General features: G+C 49.6%; 1 protein-coding gene across 18 annotated transcripts in view; it reads left to right on the forward strand.

Annotated features, from left to right (window-relative positions):
• PITPNM2 (phosphatidylinositol transfer protein membrane associated 2) overlaps nt 1-15,579 on the forward strand; it is a 159,813-nt gene that overhangs the window by 115,452 nt on the left and 28,782 nt on the right. For all 18 annotated transcript variants that reach the window (XR_015144442.1, XM_086347376.1, XM_086347379.1 and 15 more), the window contains exons 2-3: nt 6,646-6,818; nt 15,160-15,374. Coding sequence is in view for 17 of the 18 variants with exons in the window: in XM_086347376.1 (XP_086203502.1) it covers nt 6,741-6,818; nt 15,160-15,374 (293 nt within the window). In the remaining variant the exon portion in view is untranslated. The remainder of the gene's footprint in view (nt 1-6,645; nt 6,819-15,159; nt 15,375-15,579) is intronic.

Consider the following 15,579-nt stretch of genomic DNA (forward strand, 5'->3'; position numbering starts at 1 on the left):
TATGTTTTGCCTCTTTATTCATTGCTTATGATAAGGCTCTAAAAAGTATCTGTGATGTATTTATTTTTCTTTTCCATTTTCCCCTGAACTCTGCTTACCAGCCTTTCAGCTTTCATCTCTTCTGTTATCCAGTAATTTCTTATTTAAATTTCTGTTTACTTTCTTCCACTCCTCTGCCCCAACTTGTTTCTAAGAGATTATATCTGTAATTTCTCTGACTCAAGGGAGAGCTGTTTTTCTGAAATCTTTCTGCATTTTTCTGGATGATTCCTCCTGTGATGCATGTTCGTCATTTCCCGCCCCCCACCCGTAATGCACACGACCTATGTGAATTTCTTTCTTATTATTGTTCTGTAGCTACCTTCTAAATAGAAGCTTGCAGGAAATGCAGGGAATGATCCAGGGCAGTCTGCAGCTGCATTTTGGGCTAATTTATTGTCTCCCTCCCAGAGCTGTTATTTATCCTGTGCCCATGGCTTCCAGCTCTCTCAGGTTTGGGGGTTCATGCAGTCATTGTGGTTCATAAAAAAGCTCTTTAAGTCTCTGATTCTCTGTCTTATTATCCATCCCCTCACTGCCCTGCCTCCCTCCCAAGCCCCATTCACTCCTTTCCTTGGAAAACTTAAGTTCTGACATAGAAATGGCATATTGGTATGATTTGCCCATCGACTGTCACTCCTCGTCCATTCCATAATGTAAAATTGCATTTGTAAGTGTATTCAGTTGTTCACAGCAGCCCTATTCCCAATAAGCTCCAAATTGAAAATTACCCAAATGCCCATCAACGATGGAATAGTTAAATCAATTATAGCATATTTGCGGAGTGAAATGCTAGATAGCAATGAGACTGAGCCCTCTACAATCACATGCAGCAAATTGGATGAACCCTGGGATCATGATGTTTCAAAAGCAGCTGAGAATCAAAAGTGCACTTACAGCATGATTTCATATGAAATTGCTCATTTGGTGGGTCAAAGACAGTTGGATATTGGCAATTTTGTAGGCTTCAACCTATTGTGTGCGTGCGAAATTGCTTCAGTCATGTCTGACTCTTTGAGACCCCAAAGACTGTAGCCTGCCAGGCTCCTCTGTCCTTGGGATTCTCCAGGCAAGGATACTGGACTGGGTTGCCACTTCCTCCTCTAGGAGATCTTCCTGACCCAAGGATTGAACCTGTGTCTTTTATATCTCCTGCATTGGCAGGCGTATTCTTTACCACTACCTGGGAAGCCCAGGCTTCAACCTAGTACAAAATACAAAACAGGCAAAGGCAGGACAGTGGTTGTCCATGGCTGGGGAGGTTGTGCCTTGGTGGGTTGAAGTGGGGGCTCTGGGTTGTTAACTTTCTGTTTTTTGACCTGGGTTCTGGTCACATAGGTGTGTTCAGTATGTGAAAATATACCGATGTGTACTTATGTGCATGTTTCTGGATCTATGTAATAATTCAATAAAAAAAAATAGAAAAGAAGGGACTTATCTGGTGGTCCAGAGGTTAATAATACTCCATGCTCCCAATGTGAGGGGCCTGGGTTCCATCCCTGGCCAGGGAACTAAGATCCCACATGCTGCAGTTGAAAGCCTGCATACTGCAACTAAGACCCACTGCAGCCTAATGAAAGTGAAAGTCTCTCAGTCGTGTCTGACTCTTTGCGACCCCATAGACTATACAGTTCATGGAGTTCTCCAGGCCAGAATACTGGAGTGGGTAGCCATTCCCTTCTCCAGGGGATCTTCCCAACCCATGGATCAAACCCAGGTCTCCCACATTGCAGGCAGATTCTTCACCAGCTGAGCCACCAGGGAAGCCCGAAAGTACTGGAGTGAGTACCCTATCCCTTCTCCAGTGAATCTTCCCAATCCAGGAATCAAACTGGGGTCTCCTGCACTGCAGGTGAATTCTTTACCAGCTGAGCTACCAGGGAAGCCCACAGCCTAACAATAAATAAAAATAACTTTTAAAAACTTAAAGTAGAAAACAAAATGTGGGGTGATGGCTGTCTTCCCCTGGGGGCATCCACAGCCCTAGACTCCATGGTTCTGTGTCTTCCAGGAGGTGATGTTATTTGTTTGGAGGTCTGAGGTGGCACATGTTAGCTCTCAGCATGTCCCTTGCTGACAGCTCTGGCCTCGTGGCGTCTGGCTGCTGTCCTTCACGGACTGTGGTTAGGGGGTGCAACCATTTCCTCGCTTCACGGCCATGGTGACTTTTCTGTGTCTTTAGTCATTCGGTGTCATTTTGAGAACGGAAGTGCCCCTACTCCTCCATCAACAGGAAGTCAGGATGGTTGTCTGAACCAACTAGTGTAGGTGTAGAAAGAAACAGATCTGATTTTAAGTAAATAAAATGCAAGTACCCGACGAGGCAAGAGACTGCCAGGCCCTTCAGAGTGATCTCCTTGAAAGAAAACCCCCAGATGGCCCATGTCCCTCTCCTGAGCGCTGCTCCTCTGGCTGAGGCAGAGTGACCTGAGACAGGCAGAGCACCAGTGGCTTCCCAGAGATCAGCCCGGACGGGCATGGATGACCGCAGACCTTCCCCAGGGCTGTTCAGAAGGACAGCTTGACTAATGTGCAGAAGTGCTAGTTAAGAAACATGGGCTTTGTGGTCATACCCCGTCTGGCCAGTGTGTCTTTCCTCCCCTGGGAGAAAGCCCTTCTGGAAGCAAAGGCAGATCATTTGTCACCCTGCTTCCACTCAACCTGACACTGGACTCCATGCACACGTGAGTGGGCTGTCATGCCTGGCTTCAGGGAGTAGCCACGTCTAGGCCTTGAACATGTTCTGCCCTGGGGACAGTGGCTGCCAGTGACCTTTGCACCCCAACCCCTGCCCCAGTACCATCCTCCAGGGACACCATGTGACAATCCTGGGGTTGCACCATTCAGATGGGGCATCACGTTCTTGCCCCAGGGCCTTTGCACATGCTGTTCCTTCTCCCAAAGCATCCTCCTCCCACCTGCTCTGCTGAACAGAATCTCACAGACCCAGGAAACCCCACTCATGTCATCTGGAAGCTCCACATTCTGTAAAGCCTTTCTGAAATCCCCTCTGAGTGACGAACACCCCCTGGCATGCAAGCACTTCACCTGCCCTTATCTCGGTGACCCTGATGATGACTCTGGACAGCAGGTGGTGTTATCCCCATTACGTGTATAGAGAGACTGAGGCACAGGTCACACAGCTGAGAAAGGCATTGTCAGGTTATGACCTCAGATCCCAGGGTGGAACTCCACTGTGACTGCCAGTGCATTTTTTAAAGACTTTTTTTTTTTAACGTGGACCAGTTTTTCCAAAAATCTTTATTGAATTCGTTACAATATTGCCTCTGTTTTATGTTTTGGCTTTTTGGCCGAAGGGCATGTGAGATCTTAGCTCCCCTACCAGGGATCGAACCCGCACCCCCTGCATTGGAAGGTGAAGTCTTAACCACTGGACCACTAGGGAAGTCCTTGCCTGCACATTTTGTGTCACTCTTAGAGTTCTGATTCCTCTCCCCTATTGTTAGTTACCATGCAGTTAAATGGGCTTCTCCTGTGGCTCAGTGTGAAGAATCTGCCTGCAGTGCAGGAGCCGCAGGAGACGCAGGTTCAATTCCTGGGTCAGGAAGGTCCCCTGGAGGAAGGCATGGCAACCCATTCCAGGATTCTGGCCTGGAGAATCCCATGGACAGAGGAGCCTGGAGGGCTATAGTCTATAAGGTTGCAAAGAATCGGACATGACTGAGCACACTCGCACGGAAGGAAGAAGCGTAGTCCAGCCCCACAGCCTGCCCTGGTGCCTAGCAGGCCACAGGAAGCAAACCAGCAGACACTTGGTCTGACTTGTGTACAGGCAAGTGTGGGCAGGTCATCTACTGTGGAGCTCTGAAGAGCCCAGAGGGCAGATTGCTTAGATTCCTACAGTTTCTCAAGAACGTTTAGAGTTTGCGTTTAGAGTTTGCGTCTGACCTCTTTGTTAACATCTGTCTTCTTTGTTATTTAGACAATGTGGGTCTTGCCCAAGGTCGTTCTCGGTCATTGCATTTATCCCTTGCTGCAGAAGGAGCCCACAAAACAGTGGAAACGCTTTGGAAACAGGACACTCACTGAACCTAGGTTTTCCCTTCCTTGTCTCCAGTCCTCATTTCGTCCAACCTCTCAAACATTAATTCTTTCTCGTTTTGTGTGTGTGTGTGTGTGTGTGTGTGTGTGTGTGTGTCAGGAGGTGCCCAAATTGGTGTCTTACTCTCTTGAGAGTGTCAACCTAGGTGTTGTGCTGCCCCAGCTGAGCCCAGGGGTTGTTTCTCTCTCTCTCTCTCTCTTTTTTTTGTTTTGGCTGCACTGAGTCTTCATTGCTGCATACAGACTGCTTTTATTGCAGAGCATGAGCCCCAGAGCTCTTGGGCTCTAACGTTGTGGCTCATGGTCTTAGTTGCCCTGGGGCATGTGGGATCTTCCTGGACCAGGGACGGGACCCATGTCTGCTGCAATTGGAAGGCAGATTCTCAACCACTGGACCACCAGGCAAGTCCATAGATGAAGTCTTAATTGGCTAAAAAGATGCTTATCTGGACTGTATTTAAAGCAATTGGATATGTGAGAAGTTGAGTTTGATGCTGGGGGTTTTGCAGGGGCGCTAATAGTCCGACCTGGGCTTCCCAGGTGGCTCAGCAGTAAAGAATCTGCCTGCAGTGCTGGCAGTGCAGGAGACGCAAGTTTGATCCCTGAGTCAGGAAGATCCCCTGGAGGAGGGCATGGCAACCCACTCCAGTATTGTTGCCTGGAGAATCTCTTGGACAGAGGAGCCTAGTGGGCTACAATCCATAGGGTCAGAAAGAGTCGGACATGTCTGAGGGACCGAGCACAATACAGACCTACCTACTGTAAAGAAGTTAACAGCATGGGGGTTATTTGGGGCTAATAATGCAGGGCCATCTCTGACCTATTTATATACACCCCCCAGCTCCATCTCTCCTGTTAGGTGGTTTATTAAGGGATTTCTTTTCCATCTTATGTACTGATTATCCCAGGAGTTCTGGTATGTATGCTTTTCCCCGTCTTGTTAGTTATCCAGTAATGCATTAGTGCCTGGGCGATGCTCAGGCCTCATACACTTGGTGCCCTGGGGAAGCTGCCTGCCTGGTCAGTCCCTCACTTTTATCACTTGGCTGACACCCTGCTTCCAGGCACCGTGAATCCTCACCAACTGCTATCCCCGGTGTGATCCTTCTGAAGTACTATCCTGATTCTGCCACTGCCTGTCTTGGAAGCCTTCACTCAGCTTCCAGTTAATACCATCTGATCTCTCTAGGGGTAACCAAATATATTTACAGCGAAGCCCCTACCATCTAGGGGAAAGACTCTGATGGGTGATTTCATTTTCCAGATCGCTGAGGATATGCCTCCTTCAAGGATTAAATTTGTTTTTTAAAATATGATTCCTTTCGGTGCAGGTCTTCATCAAATATATTGTTGTGTTAAATACAAGCTGCTATGAATACATTGCTTGCTTATAGTTTTTAATTAAAAAAATTTTTTTTAATGTGCACCATTTTTAAAGTCTATTAAATTTGTTACAATATTGCTTCCATTTTATGTTTTGTTTTTTTTGGCTGCTAGGCAGGTGGGATCTTAACTCTCAGGCCAGGGATCAAACCTGCACCCCTTGCGATGGAAGGTGGAATCATAACTACTGAACTGCCAGGGGAAGCCCCTTGCTTATGTTTTCAATGAGCTTTATTGATACATAATTCACATGCTGTGCGACCCCACCGTGTATCTTACTTTCCTCTTCTACCTCCAAGACCTAGCCCAATGTCAACAGTAGAGTAGGTATCAGTAAGCAGTGGGTGGTGGATTGAACTGAAACTACATGTAAGGCCACCTCCTTTGATAACCCGAGATCTCCTGCTGGAAGTGGTGCTGCCATCTGTGCCCAGTGACAGGAGCAGAACCAATTGCCCTGATGCTGAAGGGTCCCAGACCGCCAGTTTTTAAAATTGTTCACATTTGTTTTTCATAGTTTCATTTGTCCTGCCTTCTTATTTTTTATTATATTTTATTTATGTATTATATTTCATTTTATTTATATTTTCAAGTTGTACCCTTTTAAAAAAAATTTTGGCCATGCAGCATGCAGGATCTTAGCTCCCCAAGCAGGGATCAAACCCGTGCCCCTTGCATGGGAAGTACACAGTCTTAACCACTGGACCAGCAGGGAAGCCCCTGTCCTGACTTCTTGCCAACCATCATCACTTGCTGCTATCACCATGCCTGCCTCCAGCTACCCCAGAGCACAGGAGAGCTGAGGCTGCCTCTTATTAGACCTGCGAGTAAAACAGGAACGCAATGCTCTTGACTCTTAGGGGATGCGATGCCCTCTTGTTGCCTGGCTCTCGCTGGCAGGAGAACAATCCTTTATTTCCACCAGACTGATCAGTTTATACATGTCCAGTACACAGTTGCTGAGCCAACAGGGAAAATGGAGGCTAGGGAGGTTGAGGGAACCTGCTCAAGGTCACACGTTGGTCTCAAGGTCATGCTGTGGGCTTGTGGCCGAACTGAGGTCAGAATTCTAACTTGGGATCAAGACTAGGTCCTTCCTGTGCCACTGTACTCACCAGCCTTTGCAGAAAGTGACTCTCCTGTCCTCTCTTTCTCTCTCAGGGGTCCTTGGTGAATTTTGTCATGGTTATTTAAGGAACCTCGTCTAGAAGTCCCAACACGCAGTTCCCCATCAACGGGAAGGCTTGGACTCCAAGATGATTATAAAGGAATATCGGATTCCTCTGCCGATGACCGTGGAGGAGTACCGCATCGCCCAGCTGTACATGATACAGGTGGGTGGTGGGGCCAGGGCAGGCCCCACCATGCCCACAGCGGCTCTTAGCACCAACGTCGGGGCGGGGTGGCACCGCGGCCTTCACAGCAGTGTCTGTCCAGTGGGCTCCCGGTCAGTGTGTGAATTGCACCAGAGCTCTGGCTTCCAAGCACAAAGCCAGGCACATGCAACATGCTGCAGATGTTTGTGGCGTTTGGGTTGTCTCACCAGCACAGTATTCACAGCATTCGTAAGACTATCACTCTGTATTTAACACCCATCTTTTCACTGATCCAGATATCACCCTTGTGTTTCATCAGCTTGGGCTGTAAAATGCTGCAGATGAGGCAGCTTAAACAACAGACGTTTATTTCTCACAGTGCTGGCGGCTGGAAAGTCCAAGATCAAGGTGCTGACAGATTCCGTGTCTGGTGAGGGCTCTCTTCCAGGCTTACAGACGGTCACCTTCTCACTGTGTCTTCACACAGTGGATGGAGCCAGGGAGCTCCTTGGGAGGGTCTCTTTATACTGATCCCATTGTGAGGGCCCCACCTTCATGACCTAAACACCTCCCAAAGGCCTGACCTCCCAGCACCATCACATTGGAGGTTGGGGCTGCAACATATGAATTTAGGGGGACAGGGGACACAAACAGTCAGTCCATAGCAACCCATTTGACAGACAGGAAGGTGTGAGGCCCAGAGAAGTTCAATGACTTGTCCGGGAGCACACAGCCTGCCTCCTGGCTCCAGGTACACACTTTCCTCTCTACCCTAGGCTAAGTGGCTGATTTACAGAGTCACAGGTGACTTTGGGGTTTCCCACGTGACGCTAGTGGTAAAGAACCCACCTGCCAGTGCAAGAGACGTAAGAGATGCCTGTTCGATCCCTAGGTTGGAAAGATCCCATGGAGAAGGGCATGGCAACCCCCTCCAGTATTCTTGCCTGGAGAATCCCAAGGACAGAGGAGCCTGGCGGACTGTAGTCCACAGAGTTGCAAAGAGTCGGACACAACTGAAACGACTTAGCATGCACACAAATGGATTTGAGGATGATTGGTCCTGTGAAAAGCCAGAGATGAGCACCCCATCCAAGACATTGCTGGGCTCCCTACTCAGTGCCTGAGTAGCCTGGAACCCAGGATGGGGAGCCCCAGGATTGGGTCCTTATGGCCCAGATGGGACCAGAGCTCCTGCTCCTTAAGGTCTTGGCTAGGGTCCTGCTCAGTGGAGGGTGAAGTCCCATCCCAGCTTCTCTGCCAGCCTCTCACTCATTCTCGGTGCCCCAGCCCTTTGCCTGGCCTAGCAGCCTTCCTCCCACTTGGGGGACTGATTGTGAACCTGCTTCCCTCCTGGCTCTGGCTCTCCGGGGTACAAGGATGCCTCAGTGCCGCCCCTGGCTAAGCAGGCCCCCATCATGGCAGGGCAGGGGAAGCCCAGCAGGGCCTCCATGTCCATTCCGAGTTTGCCCAGAGCACTGCATGGAATGCTTGGCCGGGAAGAGAACAGAAGGCAAACTCAGCCTCTCTGGGGGGCTGTTTGCTTCATGCCTCTTCAGAAGCGCCACTCGATTCCCTCTTGAACCACTTACCCCATAATTATTCCTAGAGAGTGGAGAGAGGCGAGACTAGCATCAGCCCCCCAGCGCCAGGCACTCGGGAGATGGCTGAGCCTGCTCAAGGACCAGCTGATCTGCCAGAGGATCTGTGTGTCATGTGGCTTCTTCATTCCTCCTTGAGCCGGCAGGGAGCCCTGGCCCACAGCCTATGGCTCAGCTCTGCTGGGAGGCTGGGGACATCAAGATCCTGGGGGCTGGCTTTTAGCTTCTAGGGTACCCCAGGCTTTTCTGAGTATATAGCCACCTCTGACTCAGGGCTCCTCAAACACCTGCCATCTGTCTGCAGCCCCTGTTTCAAGTTGCTTGTTTTTCAACATCTTTCCTGTACCTCCAGTTAATGTGAAATGTCCCCAGCATCCTGTGTGTTGCCTCCTACAGCCTCACCGACACCGTCTGCCTCCCAAGGCCAGTCACCTCTCTCCCACTCTGGAATTTATCTTACCCACCTCTGGCCCTGAAGTTCTGGGGGGGCTCCATCCACTGTGGGGGTGATGGACATGCCCGTTATCTCTACCGCGTGACAGTTTTAGGGGCATGGACCCACATCACAGCTCAGTGACTGTACCTTTACATATATATGGTTTACTGTTTGTCCGTCATACCTCAATAATGCTGTTAAAAAACTCAGTTGAGGGACTCCCCTGGTGGTCCAGTGGCTAAGAATTCGTGCTCCCAATGCAGGAGTCCTGGGTCCCATCCCTGGTCAGGGAACCAGAACCTACATGCCACAACTAAGACCCGGCACAGCCCAATAAATAAATGAGTAAATATTTTTTTAAAAAAGAAGTTAAATTCACCAGACTCTTCTGTGCCCAGCTGTGGCTGAGGATTGGGCTACAGAGATGAATGAAAAGCGCTTTTTGTGCCCTGGGATTGCCTGCAGGGAGAAAGATGTGTATGCAGCCCACTGAATAGAAACCAGACCAGTGGGCCTGGGGGCACAGGAACCCGGTGCTCACGTGGGCTTGGGGCCAGTGCTCCAGGAGGGCCTCCGTTCTGAGCTAGGCCTTATGAGGTGGATGGACCATCAAGGAAGGCAGCTTTGTTTCTGCAGAAAGAAGAGCAAGACCATTCATCCATTGCCCAGTGATCCCGCTTGCCAGCTGGGGTGGCAACTAGGAAGAGGCCTGCCTGCTGAACAAGCCACCTCCTCCCTGAGGTTGTGAACAAGATGGGCTCACGTGTCACAGTGCCTTGCACCTGCCTGAATGAAACTCAATATACATGTTGTTCAAGGTTTCAAAAGAAGAAAAATCAGTCTGTCTGGCGGATAAAGAGCCTTCCATCCTTGGAGGTGCTCAGCAAAGTGAGGAAGTGATCGGAAGCGGCTTGGCCAGGACCCTGGACAGCTCTGAGAGCTGCCTGATTGGCCGGGGGTTTCTTGGTCTTTGAATCTTTTAAACCCACCCCCTCCCCGCCCCTTCATCCAGAGCTTTCTCTGCACCAGACGCCAGGTGGCCCAGACTTCTCTCTTGCATACCCCAGGCTCCAGGGATGCAGCAGGGGAGCACAGGAGGAGGGGAAGGTTCTCCACCCAGCCTGTGTGGGTAGAGTAGGCAGGGGGACACGTCAGTTCTCACACTGGGCATCTGTGCCCCTGGGAGCCGGGCCTGTCTCTCCTGCCTGTCCTTCCATGGTCTCCGGGGGAGGCACCAAGCGCCGCCTGCCCTCCCCTCCTCCTCTTCTCCCCTGCCCCAACCCTGGGACCTGGGGTCTGTGCAGCCCCACTAAGGCCAAGCAGGAAGGACCCCACCCCCACCCCCACCCCCGTCCCTGCTCCCTCTCTGTCCTTCTCTGCCCTCAGATCCCAGCTGGCTGGGCACCTTCAGAGACTCCCTGTGCCCTGGCCCCTCCGACCTGCACATCCTCTTCTTGCGAGCCACCGGGAACCCCAGACCTTCATTCCATGCCCTGGGGCCGTCGTAACAAACCACCACAAACTAGGTGGCTTAAAGCAATGGAAATGTATTCTCTCAAAGTTCTGGAGGGTAGAAGTTCAAAATCAAGGTGTTAGGGGGCTATGCTCCCTCTGGAGGCTTTGGGGGGCTGGGGAGAATCCTTCCTTGTCTCTCCTAGCTTCTGGTGGTGGCCCACAATGCTCGGCATTTCTCAATTTAAGGCTGTCTCACTGCAGTCTCTGCCTCCATTGTCACATGGCCCCCTGCCTGCTGTGTGTGTCTGTCTCCATCTTCCCTGTGTGTGTGTCTGTGTCTCCGTTTCCTCTTCTTTCTGTCGCTGTGTCAGGTCCCAGTCGTGTCATACGGGATCTTCGTTGCATCACGCAGGTCTTCTGTTGTGGCGCACGGACTCTTTCGTTGTGGCACGTGGGCACAGACTTAGCTGCTCCTCGGCATGTGGGATCTTAGTTTCCCGACCAGGGATCGAACCCCCGTCCCCTGCATTGCAAGGCAGATTCTTAACCACTGGACCACCAGGGATGTGTCCCCCGTTTTCTTTTCTCATAAGGATGCCTTATGAGAATGAGAATGAGAAGGATGCCTTCTCATTGAATATTGCTGCTGCTGCTAAGTTGCTTCAGTCCTGTCTGACTCTGTGTGACCCCATAGACGGCAGCCCACCAGGCTCCCCCATCCCTGGGATTCTCCAGGCAAGAACACTGGAGTGGGTTGCCATTTCCTTCTCCAATGCATGAAAGTGAAAAGTGAAAGGGAAGTCACTCAGTCGTGTCCGACTCTTAGCGACCCCATGGACTGCAGCCCACCAGGCTCCTCGGTCCATGGGATTTTCCAGGCAAGAGTACTGGAGTGGGGTGCCATTGCCTTCTCCACATTGAATATAGGGGCCACCCTTAATTGTCCAATCCATTTACATTAAGATGACCTCATCTTAACTAATTCCATCCACAAAGACCCTATTCCCAAGTAAGGTCATAGTTTGAGATTCCAGGTGGACGTGGTCTGGCAGGGAGACTGCAACCCACTACCCTGGGCCTTAGGCAGACAGGGAGCCCCGCCCCCGACTAGGATTTTGGGAACTGACACCAGGCGGAAGCAACCCGTCCAGGATGAGAGAAAGGTGATCGAAGGGTAAGGACTACAGTCTCCACTTGCTCAGTAACTGTTTATCAGCACCTCTCTGTGCTGAGGTGTTTTCCTTGAGGTGCCCAATGCTGTGGGTGAGCAGGCCCCGGAATCTAACAGGTCTGAGTTTGTCCCGGCTCTGCCATTTAGTAACGGTAACCTCGGATGGGTCACTCTGCCTCTCTGGGCCTCCACCTTCCCATCTGAACATTGGGAGTGAGAGCAGTCCTGCACCTTTCTCAAGGGGCTTCTGCAGGAACTAAAGGAGAAAGAACATGCCAGGCACTTAGCACAACCACTAATCAACAAGGATGCTGTAAGAGGCGGGAGCTTGGAAGGCATCCAGGAAACGGTTGCTGTTTTCATTACGGAATCTGGGCCACATTCCAGGAGCTCCTTTAAAGAGCAGGGAATGGGCATGTCCCTGCTCTGACCCCTCCTTGGCCTCAATCAGGGTCTTTTTTTTTTTTCTGACGGGGACCCAGTGGCTCTGGACATGGAGATACAGTACATCTTTGTGCCCTAGAGAGAGTCGTGCCCCAAGGATGAGGCAGTGCTGTTGGGGATGCCTGTGGGCGTAGGTGTGTGCCTGCACTCGGGGTGCATGCATGTGCCAGCGTGCGCACAGCTGCTGTCCAGGAAGCTGACCGAAGATGACCTTGGTGATTCCAGCATGTTGCCATGGAAACAGATGCTGGGTTTAAAGTCACTAGCACCTTGATCACGAAGGTTTTGTGCAAAAGCAGAAACCCGACCTTTCAGACCCCAGGAAGGACGTTGGAGGCAGAGAGACACTTGGGGGTGACCTAGGCGTTCCGTCTCTTGGGCAGTGCCTCCGAGGCCCCTTCTCATTCCTTGTGTTTGAACTCTCTGAAATCTTAGTTGAGTGCAGGAGGCAGGGTTGGTTTTTATTTCTTTGTTTGTTTGATTTTATACCAGACTTATTGAGATGTAAGTCCCACACTGCACAATTCACACATTTAAAGTGTACAGTTTAGTGGCTTTTAGCACTTTTCAGAGTTGTGAAATTATCACAATTTTAGAGCATTTTCATCACCCCATAAAGAAGTCACTCTCCATTATCCCCCAACACCCAGGCAACCAATAATCTACTTTCTGACTCTCTAAATTTGCCTGTTCTAAGCATTTCATAGAAGTGGGGTCATACAGTATATTTCCTTAACTAAACATGTTTTCAGGGTTCAACTATGTAGTAACACGTGTCCGTCCTTCCTTCTTTTTTGGGGCCACATCACATTTCATGGTACGGATATGATGTATCAGATGTATTATTTACAGAAACTTTGCTTTCATTCCGTGTTGTCCTTTCACGCTCTTGATAGCATCCCTTGATACACAAAAGTTGCTTTTTTTTTTTTGGCCGTGCCTCATGCCATGCAGGGTCCTAGTTCCCAAACCAGAATCGAACCTGTGCCCCCTGCAGCGTAAGCTTGTGCAGTGCCTTAACCACCGGACCATCAGAGAAGCCCCTGTTCTTTCTTAAATTTTGATAAATTCCAATTTAGATTTTTTTCTCTGACTGCCTATACTTTGGGTATCATATTTGAAAAACCATTGTCAAATCCAAGGTCATGAAGATTTGCCCTAATATTTTCTCCTAAGAGTTCTATACTTTTAGTTCTAACAAGTTGGTCTTTGATCTGTTTTGAGTTCCTCTTTATATGTGGTACGGCATTGTGGGCATGTGGATATCTAATTGTCCCAGCAGGATTTGTTGTAAAGACTGTTCCTTCTCCCATTGAATGGTTTTGGCACCCTTGTTGAAAATCAGTAAATATAGTGTGTAAATATTGGATTTATTTCTAAACTCTCACCTCCATTACACAGACTTGTCCTATGCCAGGACTGCACTGTTTTGATTACTATAGTTTTATAGCACTTTTTTTTAAATGGGCCACACCATGGAGGATGTGGGATCTTAGTTTCCTGCTGCTAATGATGCTAAGTCGCTTCAGTCGTGTCCGACTCTGTGCGACCCCATAGACGGCAGCCCACCAGGCTCCCCCGTCCCTGGGATTCTCCAGGCAAGAACACTGGAGTGGGTTGCCATTTCCTTCTCCAATGCATGAAAGTGAAAAGTGAAAGTGAAGTCACTCAGTCGTGTCCAACTCTTCAAGACCCCAAGGACTGCAGCCTACCAGGCTCCTCCGTCCATGGGATTTTCCAGGCAAGAGTACTGGAGTGGGGTGCCATTGCCTTCTCCTGACCAGGGATCAAACCCACATCCCCTGCTTTGGAAGGCGGATTCTTAACCACTGGACTACCAGGGAAGTCCTTATTAGCAAGTTTTGATATGAGAAAATGTGAGCTTTCCAACTTTGTTTTATTTTCAAGATTGCTTTGACTATTTGAGATCCCTCAAAATTCTGTATGAATTTGAGGATCAGTTTTTCCCTTTCTACTGAAAAGGCCATTGGATTTTGATAAGGATTACATTGGACCCACGGATTGCTTTGGGGAGTGTTGACATCTTAACAATATTAAATCTTCCAATTCATATGAACACAGATGTCTTTTCCATTTATTTTAAATCTTTTTTAATTTCTTTCAGTAATGTTTTATAGTTTTCTGTATACAACTCTCGCTCCTCCTTGGTTAAATTTATTCTTAAGTATTTTATTCTTTTGGATGCCATTGTAAATGGAAATGATTTCTTTATTTCCTTTCTGCATTATTTGTTCTAGTGTGTTGATTTTGTATCCTACAACTCCGATGGATTCATGTATTAGATCTAACAGATTTGGGAGGATTTTAGGTTTTTCTGTGTTTAAGATTGTGTCATTAACAAATTGAGATAGTTTTACTTCTTTCTTTAAAAAAAGTTTTTATTTATTTTATTTTTGGCTGGGCTGGGTCTTGGTTTCTTCAAGGACTTTTCTGTAGTTGCAGTTCTTGGACTTATTGCAGTGGCTTCTCTTGTGGAACATGGGCTCTTGAGCGCAGGCTCAGTTGTGGCTCATGGGCTTTGTTATTCCACTGCATGTGGGATCTTCTGGACCAGGGATCGAACCCATGTTTCCCTTATTTGCAGGCAGATTCTTTACCACTGAGTCACTAGAGAAGCCCCACTTCTTCCTTTATAAAAAAAATTTTTTGGCTGCATCGGGTCTTAGTTGCGGCACATGGAATCTTTATTGCAGAATCTTTATTTGCGGCATGCAAACTCTTAGTTGCGGCATGTGGGATCTAGTTCCCTGATCAGAGATGGAACCTGGCCCCCTGCAGTGGGAGATTGGGGTGTTAACCACTGTGCCACCCGGGTAGTCCCTACTTCTTTCCAATTCGAATGCCTCTTACTATTTCTTTTTCTTGCCTAATTTCTCTGGCTAGAACCTCCAGTACAATGTTGGCTAAAAGGTGAGAAAGCAAGCACATCCTCTTGACCTTGGGGACACTTTCAGGCCCAGGAGATTCAGGAGTCAGAACAGAGGAGTTTGCATGTGCATTACTGGGCCCGGAGAGGGAACCGTGGCCCTTCAGTCTTCTGCATGAATGCTGGGACACGTGGAGCCTTGTGGGGGGAGGTATTTGAGGAGGATGTGTTGAAGTGACCCAAAAGGAGCCAGCCTGGTTGGCCAAAGCCTCCCCCACCCCCCTGCACTCAGCACCCTCACCTGGGTCTCCCGAGCCCCTCCCCTTCTGCAGAGAGCTCCAGACCCACACGTGCTTTTGTCCCCACAGAAGAAGAGCCGGAACGAGACACACGGCGAAGGCAGCGGCGTAGAGATCCTGGAGAACCGGCCATACACAGACGGCCCCGGCGGCTCCGGGCAATACACGCACAAGGTGTACCATGTGGGCATGCACATCCCCAGCTGGTTCCGCTCCATCCTGCCCAAGGCGGCCCTGCGGGTGGTGGAGGAGTCCTGGAACGCCTACCCCTACACTCGAACCAGGTGAGCCTGCCCTCGGCCCCATGTCGCCCTCCCAGGAAGTAACCCAGGGGCATAGATACTGGCGCTGGCCCCCCAGACAGTCTCAGCTGCCTGGCTCCCAGGGAGCTGAGCCTCCATTCTAAGTGGTACCCTGAAGGTTCCCCCTCAGGGGAATAGACAGGACAGGGCAGGCTATACCCCTAGGTGCCTCCTAGCCTGCCAGTGG

Source organism: Bos grunniens, chromosome 17 (assembly GCF_055505025.1).
Source record: "Bos grunniens cultivar Pamir isolate PY7600 chromosome 17, Bosgru_T2T1.0, whole genome shotgun sequence".
In the NCBI taxonomy this organism is placed as follows: domain Eukaryota; kingdom Metazoa; phylum Chordata; class Mammalia; order Artiodactyla; family Bovidae; genus Bos; species Bos grunniens.